The sequence below is a fragment of the Onychostoma macrolepis genome, chromosome 21 (genome assembly GCF_012432095.1).
Source record: "Onychostoma macrolepis isolate SWU-2019 chromosome 21, ASM1243209v1, whole genome shotgun sequence".
Taxonomy (NCBI): Eukaryota; Metazoa; Chordata; class Actinopteri; order Cypriniformes; family Cyprinidae; genus Onychostoma; species Onychostoma macrolepis.
In genome coordinates, this window is record NC_081175.1 from 26,702,012 (window position 1) to 26,712,478 (window position 10,467).

The 10,467-nt window shown below is 36.0% G+C and overlaps 1 protein-coding gene across 1 annotated transcript in view; it reads left to right on the forward strand.

Moving 5' to 3' along the window:
* cdk5rap2 (CDK5 regulatory subunit associated protein 2) overlaps window positions 1–10,411 on the forward strand; it is a 49,226-nt gene extending 38,815 nt beyond the window's left edge. Inside the window, 13 exon segments of the mRNA XM_058757858.1 lie at window positions 1,719–1,997; window positions 2,085–2,210; window positions 2,320–2,433; window positions 2,515–2,641; window positions 4,814–4,935; window positions 5,029–5,229; window positions 5,997–6,056; window positions 6,689–6,879; window positions 6,975–7,106; window positions 8,555–8,693; window positions 8,863–8,909; window positions 9,597–9,642; window positions 9,920–10,411. Of these exon segments, the coding sequence (XP_058613841.1) occupies window positions 1,719–1,997; window positions 2,085–2,210; window positions 2,320–2,433; window positions 2,515–2,641; window positions 4,814–4,935; window positions 5,029–5,229; window positions 5,997–6,056; window positions 6,689–6,879; window positions 6,975–7,106; window positions 8,555–8,693; window positions 8,863–8,909; window positions 9,597–9,642; window positions 9,920–10,035 (1,700 nt within the window). The 3' untranslated portion in view covers window positions 10,036–10,411.
* The last annotated feature ends 56 nt before the right edge of the window (window positions 10,412–10,467 follow it).

Consider the following 10,467-nt stretch of genomic DNA (forward strand, 5'->3'; position numbering starts at 1 on the left):
TAATTTCAAGTTCTAAATTCTGCTTGTTGTTGTGATGCATAATTACAATATTACAGCGAAACATGTTTATTATTTATTACTGATTTTGTATTTTGAGGTGTTGTAGTGAACCCATGTTTGCTGTCTTGATTAAATATGCATTTATCTATTTTCATTAATCTGTGGTCCTGTTGGCTTGAGTATTTGAGTCGTGTAGTGAAACGGCAGGAGCTGAGGCTGGTGTCCCCTTACTGGCCCTTACAGATGCATTATTCAGCATGTATACGGTTATCTCCTCTGCCCTCCTGAGAGCCGTTAAGAGCCCTGAGCCAGTGTGTTACTGATTTGTTGAGTGTTTAGTATCATGGAAATGGATAGATTTTGCTCTTCACTAAAAGCATTGGCAAAAGATGCTGGATTAACTCTCATAGCACTACACTAGCAAACAGAAGGAATTTGTTACTCCTGATCTCTCTTCAGAACGGCCTGGTTCAGGTTTCCTAGCATCTAGGACACAATAGATCAAGAGATTGGAGATGTATTCAGTGAACACCTGATGGACTACACCGTATTTGCAGGTTATTTTGCCCTAACGCTCTTAGAGGCGAGAGTGTCTCATGTTAAGTGATGCTGAATTGTCTTCTAGACAGGATATATGTCTGTGAGAATGTTACAGCTGTGTTAAACTTTCTACTGGATTGAAACTATACTGAGATCTGGCGTTATAGTGAGATCAGGTCTAGGTTAACAGTAGCTCGGCTCTGGACATGAGTGAACAAATTGTGCTCCATAAAGGTGTCTCTCGTAGCAGATGGAGAAAAGTGCTTAAAGCCTTCAAAGAGGAAGGTAAAAATCTAGCGTTTATGTCCAGTTCTGCGTTTAAGTCCTGCTGATGCCTTGCTGTCTTGAATTATAGGTTAGGCTTAAGTAACAGAAGTTGATGTTTGAACCAGTGAATATTTCAATGTGATTTTATTATTTGTACATTTTTTTTTATTTAATTTTATTGATTTTTGCTTCAGTTTTAGTAAATTTAGTATGTAGTACTTTAACTTATTTAAATCTAATTTTAGGTTTTTCATCCAATATATTTATATTTCAACTTTAATTACCAAAAACAATTTTTATAGTTTTGGTTTTAGTTAATGATAACAACATTGGCAACAATATTTGAAACTGTTGTAAGACATTAAGCTCAACATAAATTCAAATTACCAGTTTACTTTATTGACAAGTGTCCCCTTATTGTGCTTTGTTTAACAGTGCATGTTATCATAAAGACATAAAATATTGTTTTCATTATCTTTATTAACAAATTATTTGTAATGTAGATTTCTGAAGGATCATGTGACTGATGACTGGACTAATGATGCTGAAAATTCAGCTTTGATCACAGCAATAAAATTGCTTTTTAAAATATATTAAAATAGACAACTGTTATATTAAATTGTAATAATATTTCACAATATTACTGTTTTTACTGTATTTAAATACATGAGGCCTAGGTGATCAGAAGAGACCTCAAACAGTTGAACACTGATGTGTCTAATATACCTCAGTCTATAATACAATTGAATGACAGCAAAGGAGACATCCACAAAATTGCTGAAATGCTATTAGCATGTTTTTGTACTTTACCAGAAATAATCCAGAACACAAGTTATGTGCAAAATTACTTTACGGCTCATACTTATTCTTGTATGCAGTTGTAAACAAATCTTTCTTGTTCTTTCTTGCAGGGCTGAAGGCAACCAATGGCGATGCATTTTCAAATACTGTGCTGGTTTCTGAGGGTGTGGCTGTTGAAGGGGGCGTGGACGATGATGGAGAGGGGAGTGTCCAAATGCTACAGCAGGAGAATGGCCATCTGCAGGAGCAGCTGAGAAGCAGCGAGGAACTGAACGCTACACTTCGCAGTGAACTGGACCTCACTCGATCTATCCTGAAGCACAACCCACAGACCGAAGACAAGCAGCCAGAGCAGCAGAACACGTCAGCGAGCAAGACCATCAACTCAGGTAGAGTCAGAGAGCTATAACGTTATAGTATGCAAGTAGCTGCAGCATTGACTTCATCCACATACTTATTTTCCTACTTTCTCTTAGATCTGTTAGCAGAACACCTGCAGGAGATCCGTGCGTTGCGTCTGCGTCTTGAAGAGACGATTAGAACCAACGAGAGACTCCGAGAACAGTTAGAAAGAAAGTTACAGGAAGCTGAAAAAGACTCAGGTGAACACACAAACTCGTATGCATTCATTTCATGCTTTAAGTGGTTTACAACGCTCCTCAGGTCTTCAGATCACTCAAATATGTGAGTGTTTGTTTATGTGATCAACAGCCACTAACATCTTCATCGCTGGTTCTGAGGACCAGGCTCACATCAACAGTGAACTTCACTTCCTCCTTGCCCAAAACCACACACTTAAAGAGCAGCTCAACCAAGGAGCACGAGGTAACATAGGCTCTATACTGTTAAAACTACTTCTAGATGTGATCTGTTAGCTGTTGTCACAGTTATGTGTGTTTTAAACAGATAAACAGAAGGAGAACGACCACCTGAGGGAGACTTTGGCCCGACGAACCGCTAAACTAGAGCTGAGCAGAAAAGAGTGTGAAACACTGAAACAGGAGAAAATGCAACTACAGGACAACCTGTACAGGTAACACACATACGACACATCCATCTACAGGAAAATGTGTTTCTTATAAAAGAGATCAGCTGCAGATGCACACAGTGATAATGTGTGTGTTTGTGTATCATGTGTCATTCTCCGAGGGCCTGTGTAATGAGTTGCTTTAATTATTGCAATTATTTGTAATCCAGGAGCTAAAGGTGTAATTGGCTAATAAGTTTCATCTTACAAACACACACACTCATTATGTCGTCCCTGAATTTTTTAGTTGTTGCACATCAGTGTTTCCTACATCTCCATTTACATTTACAAACGAGTATCTTTAACAAGGAACAACCAGTTAATATTTAAATGGCTTTAAAAAACGTACAAACATTTTAGCTCACAGCGTTTATCACCTGCTAAATGCCAGTTTTGAGTCTGATTTGATTTTCTGAGTGGTTCAGTTGTTCCTGCAGTAAGCTTTGTGACTGAATCAGTAAGTGATTCAGTTGTTGATACAGAAAATGTTCTGATTCTGTGAGACAGTTGTTAATGCAGTAAGCATTCTGAATGATTCAGGGAAGTGATTTAGTTGTTGATGCAGTAATTGTTCTAACTGATTCAGTAAGTGATTCCGTTTCTAATGCAGTAATCATTCTGTCCAATCCAGTTGTTATTTTTTAATGCAGTAAGCCTAGTGAGTGACCCTAACCCTAATTCAATAATCGATCTGACTGATTCAGTAAATTGTTTTTAATGCCGTAATCTTTCTCACTGATTCAGTAAGTGATTCAGTTATTAATGCAGTAATTTTTCTGACTGATTCAGTAAGTGATTCAGTTATTAAAGCAGTAATCTTTCTGACTGATTCAGTAAGTGATTCAGTTATTAATGCAGTAATCACTCTGATTAAATAAGTGTTTCAGTTTTAAATGCAGTAATCTTTCTGACTGATTCAGTGAGTGATTCTGTTATTAATGCAGTAATAACTCTGACTGATTCAGTAAGTGATTCAGTTATTGAAGCAGTAATCTTTCTGACTGATTCAGTAAGTGATTCAGTTATTAAAGCAGTAATCTTTCTGACTGATTCAGTAAGTGATTCTTGTTATTAAAGTAGTAATCTTTCTGACTGATTCAGAAAGTGATTCAGTTATTAATGCAGTAATAACTGACTGATTCAGTAAGTGATTCAGTTATTGAAGCAGCAATCTTTCTGACTGATTCAGTAAGTGATTCAGTTATTAAAGCAGTAATCTTTCTGACTGATTCAGTAATTGATTCAGTTATTAATGCAGTAATAACTCTGACTGATTCAGTAAGTGATTCAGTTATTAAAGCAGTAATCTTTCTGACTGATTCAGTAAGTGATTCAGTTATTAAAGCAGTAATCTTTCTGACTGATTCAGTAAGTGATTCAGTTATTAAAGCAGTAATCTTTCTGACTGATTCAGTAAGTGATTCAGTTATTAAAGCAGTAATCTTTCTGACCGATTCAGTGAGTGATTCTGTTATTAATGCAGTAATCTTTCTAAGTGATTCAGTTATTAATGCAGTAATCACTCTGACTGATTAAATAAGTGTTTCAGTTTTAAATGCAGTAATCTTTCTGACCGATTCAGTGAGTGATTCTGTTATTAATGCAGTAGTTATTCTGAGTAATTCAATAAGACTTAAGTGATTCAGTTTTTAAAGCAGGAATCTTTCTGACTGATTCAGTGAGTGATTCTGTGAGCCAGTTGTTCAGTGAGTGAGTGAGTTAATGCAATAAGCATTCTGATTCAATCTGCAATTCAGTTGTTGATGCAGTAATCGTTTACTTTTTGGTTAAGCAGTAAGCATTTTGACAGTTAATGCAATAATTGTGACTGATTCCGCAAGTAGTTCAATTGTTAATGCAGTAATCATTTTGACTAATTCAGTAAGTGATTGATTTTTTTATTTTTTTATTTTTTTAATTCAGTAATTGTTTGCACTCATTCAGTGAGTGAGTTGGTTGTCCGACAAATTAAAATCTATTTGATTCAGACTAATTTGCAAATTAGTGTGACTGATTCAAATAAAAAGAATTATCTAAAAAGAGCAATTTGTTTGACATCGAACGTAGTTGCTGTTGCACTGTATGTTAGTTTTGCATGCAACCAGTGAGGACAACATAATAAAGTTATTTTGTGCATGCAATGATATGTGTGTGTGTGTGTGTGTGTGTGTGTTTCAGATTGCAGTGTGAGAACAGTCATCAGAGGCAGCAGTTGTGTGATACCCAGCAGCTCTTGCAGTCTGTGCGTGTGGAGCTGCAGGTGAATGAGCACATGAAGAACTCCACACACACTCACACAGGTGCGTTCACACTTCACACACACACTCATGATGCCTGAACATGCTGTCAAGGGAGGTTTGAGTCACTGCTGATATCTGTGTGTGTGTGCTCAGGTGAGGGCCGTGGCTCTGGATCTGAGAGCGGTTCAGCAGCGGATCTGAGCGAGCTGTTGGCTGAGATCAGACAGCTGCGTGTTCAGCTGGAGAGAAGCATCCAGATCAACACCACACTGAGACAGAGACTGGAACAACAGCTGCTGACCCGAACCGACCCCAGATCAACCATCAACATCAACTACCTGCTGACCAAAACAGGTACACGCACACACAAAGTGTCTTTATTTGAGATGCATTAATTATTGGAGAGCAATTTTGTTAACGCCTTAAATCTGAGAGGTTATAGTGATTTTTAAACTAATGTAACACAAATAACAGTGCAGTAGCAAAATAAAGTCTTCAGTAAATACTAGTAATTGGTAGAGACAGATTAAAGTAAAACGAGTCTTTTTTTTCTGTTTCTTTTGTTTCATTTTTCATTCATTCTTTCTTTCATTGTTTTTTCATTCTTTGTTCATTCTTTTTTTTCTTTTGTTTTCTTGTTTCGCTCTTTCTATTGTTCTGTCGTTCTTTCAATCTCTTTTTTGGTTATTTTTTTATTTTTCATTTTTTCTGTCATTCTTTTAAATTTATTTTTCGTTTTCTTTCTGTGTGGTTTTGTTCATTCTTTCCTTTATTTCTTTCTGCTTTTGTTCATTCTGTCATTCTTTCTTTTGTTTTTTGGTCTATCTTTTGTTCTCTTGGTTGTTTTCTTTCGCTCGGTCTTTCGTTCGTTCTTTTTTTTTTTGTTAATTTTTCCTTTCATTTTTTTGTTCTTTCTTTCAATCTTTCCTTTTCCTTTTGTTCTTCTGTTTGTTCTTTCATTCTTTTTTGTTTTCTTTCTTTTTTTGATTTATCTTTCTTTTGATCTGTCTTGTTCTTTTTGGTCATTCTTTCTTTTGACATTTCATTCTTCTTATCTGTCTATCACCTTTTTTCTTTCTGTTCGTTCTTTCTTTCTTTCTTTCTTTCTTTCTTTTTCTCAGATGAAGCTGGTAAATCAGATGTTCTTCACTTGCATACAGATGTGTCCAATGCTGCACATGGTACGCATCTTTGGCCTTTTCTGTTGTTTGTATGATTATAAAGATATTGGTCAGTTTATGGACAGATTTACATTGCAGTGATGAATCTAAAGAGCATGAAAATGAATAAGAAATTGCAGGCTGTTTATAGGACAAATTATGAATTGCGTTGTTTATACATCATAGTAGTATTTGTTTTAGTAGCATTTTGTGGGTTTGTGAATAAGATAATAATAATAATAATAATAATTATTATTATTATTATATACTATTTATCATTATTGTCATTGTCAGTCATTGTTATTAGATATTATTATTATTATTATATATAGATTATTATAAATATTCTTTTAGTAAAATAAACATGCTATTACAGTAGAGAATTTAAATAATCTTGTTTTATCTAAATAAAAGAGAATAAGACTAAAAACATTGAGATAGCAATTGGTGCTTAATTGAGAATAATATCACAATCTTTATGGTTCTAAAAATAGGCTTGAGTTTTCTTAATGCCCTTCTTTTACTTTGTAAGTCTCTTTGGATAAAAGCGTCTGCTAAATGACTAAATGTAAATGTTCTTTTATATGTGACTCCCAAGTTTGCTCATAAACCCTGAAAATGAAAAGGTGATTTCCACTTCTGTTTGTGTTCAGACAGCGGTAGCTCAGCGGACTCTGGTTCCCACGCTCCGTCCCGGCTGGTCCCGGGTCACCGGCTGTGGGCGGACAGACGCGGGCGTCACGTTCTGGGTCTGATCGAGGACTATAACGCCCTGCGCAAACAGATCACTGAAGCCAAGAGACTCACTGCAGATCTGGACACACAGATCCACGACTGCGGCCGGGTGAGAACACACAGACACTCACACTCACTCACTCAGTCTGTTGCATGTTAGGGTCATGTTTCAGCGCTGAATGTGTTTCCTGTGGTGTGTGTCAGGCTGTGGATCAGCTGAAGAGCGTCTCTGGCAGTGTGAACACCATGCAGCAGGTTCTGGAGGAGGCCGCTCGACTTCTCAAACTGCTCTGGAGAGTCTCACTACCCTCAGGAGACGCCACATACACTCAACAGGTAGATGAGGTTTTTATTTAGATAAAGCTTAAATGTAGGGTGTATTCACACCAGGAAAGTCCACTAGTTCACTTGCTTTGGTCCGGACCAATTACAATGGTGATTTTTTTTGTTTGGTGTGGTTCGCTTTCATACTACCCTTGTTGTAAGTGAACCAGAAATTGTAAACAAAACCACACATGTGCTAAGGTCATCTATTCATTGGTTCGTCCATTCAACTGTACCAGAGTTTGTTTGGAAGCGGACCGAGACCACCTCTTTAGCTGGGTCTCGGTACATTGTTTGGTCTGCACCCGAGTGCGATTTGCTGTATTAACACCTGCCCAAAAGATCCGTACCAAGAGGGGAAATGAACTTGAGTTCGATTCAGTCGAACCAAACAAGACAGGTGTGAATACACCTATAATGACTTAAAACTAATAAAGGAAGGTAACTGACATTAAATGCATCATGAAATGTTCCTTTCATTGGATAAAAATATAATAAAATGTGACATCAATAATGTATGAAATTTATTTATTTATGTGAAAAAATACTTTTTAGGAAAATAAGCTTCACTTAACTGTCCAAAAAAAAAATCACAATACAATGTTGACTTTGTATAATCAAGTAAATTTTATCATTTTGATTATTTACTTATAAATAAAATACATCTTGTAATGTAATATAGTATACTAAATTGATATGATATTGATAATAGTATACTAAGATGAAATAATTAAATACATGTTGAAGTGTTCCTATCATTAAATAAAAATACAATAAATTGTGACCAGAAACAAGGTGTGACGTTAACATTTTATTAAAATTTATTTGTGGAGTAAAATACACCTTGAAATGTAATATAATAGATTAAATTAAATGTATGACAATTAAGTTAAATAATAAAAAAACATAGTAAAGTGTTCCCATTGTTAATTTCACACCTCATTTATGGTCACATTTTATTGTATTTTATTTAAATAAATAAATAAAAACTCATTTTCCATTTTCATTTTATTTATGTGAAATAAAATATACCTTATAATGATAAATATAAAAATATAATAAAGTGTGACTATAAATAAGGTGTGAAATTAATTACTTTTTAATTACTCAAAATGAAGTTAAAATGTATTTATGGTAAACAAAATACACCTAAATTAAATATATTGTAAAATAATTAAATACATGGAGTGTTCTTACCATTAAATAAAAAATAGTATAAAATGTGACTAAAGGTGTGAAAATTTAATTGAATTACAATACAATAGAATACAATAGAAATGAATACATTGTGAATGCAATGGAATTCAATTTTCACTAAATAAACCGTGATGCTAACAAACCTCACAATAATTTATAATTCAGTGATTATGTGAAACTTTGATAGTAAAACCATTGCCAGCAGTACTGTGCTAACTGTGTCTCGTTCATCTGTGTGTGTGTGTGTGTGTGTGTGTCATCAGGAGGAGCTGCTGAAGAGTGAGATCAGTCGTCTGAAGATTCGTCTGTCTCAGCAGGAGCGGATGCTGAGTGGAGCTGTCAAACGCCTCCGATCCACCAACCAGCTGAAAGAGGGCATGGAGCGCGTCATCATCGACCAGCGTAAGAGAGCAACACACACACACACACGCACACACACACACACACACACACACACACACACACACACACACACACACACACACACACACACACACACACACACACATACATACACACACACACACATACTCATGCAACCATCACTGATGTGTGTGTCGTGTTTCTGCAGTGTCTCTGACTCACGGCGTGCTGAAGAGAGCCAGAGGAAACCTGGAGGTGCGTTTGCCTTTGTGTTCATTTACATGCGTTCAAACTCCGTTCGTCCTGGGAAAAATGTATCGTGGTTTCCACAGAAATACGAAGCAGCACAACTGTTCTCTTGAGCAGCGAATCAGAATATTAGAATGATTTCTGAAGGATCATGTGACACTGAAGACTGGAGTAATGATGCTGAAAATTCAGCTTTGATCACAGCAATAAAGTATTTACAATATATTCAAATGAAAAACACCTGTTTTAAATTACAATATTTTTGATCAAATAAATGCAGACTTGGTGTGCAGAGCAGACTTCTTTCAAAAACATTTGAAAAAATCTTAAAGTTGCACATGATGGTCACATGTAGGATATGATGCAAATGAATGACCTAGAATAAAAAAATAAAATACTTCCTAACAAATTTCTTGGACCCAAAGTATTCAAGCAGAGTTTTGATGGTAATTTTTGTCATTGTGCATAATCACAAGACAATACTGTGGACTTAGTATGACATGATTTATTTTCTAACATTTTTCCTTTTTTTTTTTTTAATATTTAAAATATTTTTTAATGTTCTGTTGTCCTGAACGTTTCTACGTAAAGGACATTTATCTGGATATATTTAAATTTTGAACGTTTTTTTTCTCTTTCCTGTCTTCATGATATTAATGCTCTGCCGCTGTGGTTTATTCACCTGTCTTTCAGTCTAACTATCTGAATGTTTTTGGGCTGAAGGGTCTGCAGGTGGAAGGTTAGTTTAATGACGGCTCGTGTGTTTGTGTGCTTTCAGAAGCAGATCTGTTACTTTGCATGACGATCACTGCATGTTCACTGCTCTCTTTCCTTTTTTTTTTTTTTTTTTGCTTGCAGTTTAAACCCCAGTGGTCCGTATGAAGAGTGTTACTCCATGTCTCTGCTGTGTTTGTCTGAAGGGGTTTTATTTCAGGCTTGAGATGCTCTGCATGGATTTGCTTGATCTTTTGGCTCCCAACTCATCTCTGATGTTTTACCTGATTGTGTTTCTGCAGGACGTCCCACTGAATGGCCAGTGACCAATCAGCAGTTGGGGGGCGTGGCCTGTCCTCAGCAGCATTCAGGCAGAGGCTCAGTCTGCAGTGAAAACTCCTCCCACTGCAGCTGTTAGAAACTTCTCACTGACTCCAGATCAGGACTGTTGAATCCTAACACCATGGTTTTCTCACTCTTTTATTTTGCATTCTTAATTTATTACTCTCTTTTTGAGGTACGCTGATGCCGTTCAGAAGTATTTGCACATATACAGCGAGCATTTAACCGTGTAAAAGGGAATGTTTTTTAATAGCGGAAGAGATTTTCTCCTGTAAATACTTTGAGCTTTAGTTTTATACTGGTTTTAGACAGTCTTGTGTTCACTGCCGGTCTCCTGTGATGCTGTATTATCCTGCTTAAGATCTAATATTTTCATGTAAATGAGTGGTACATGTACATTAAATGAGCTCATGGTTTAATGTAGCAGACTGTGTTTAAAATAAATGTATAAACCCTCATAAAACAGTCTCTCTGCTTTCATGGTAAGCCGGGTTGAATTATACGGGAC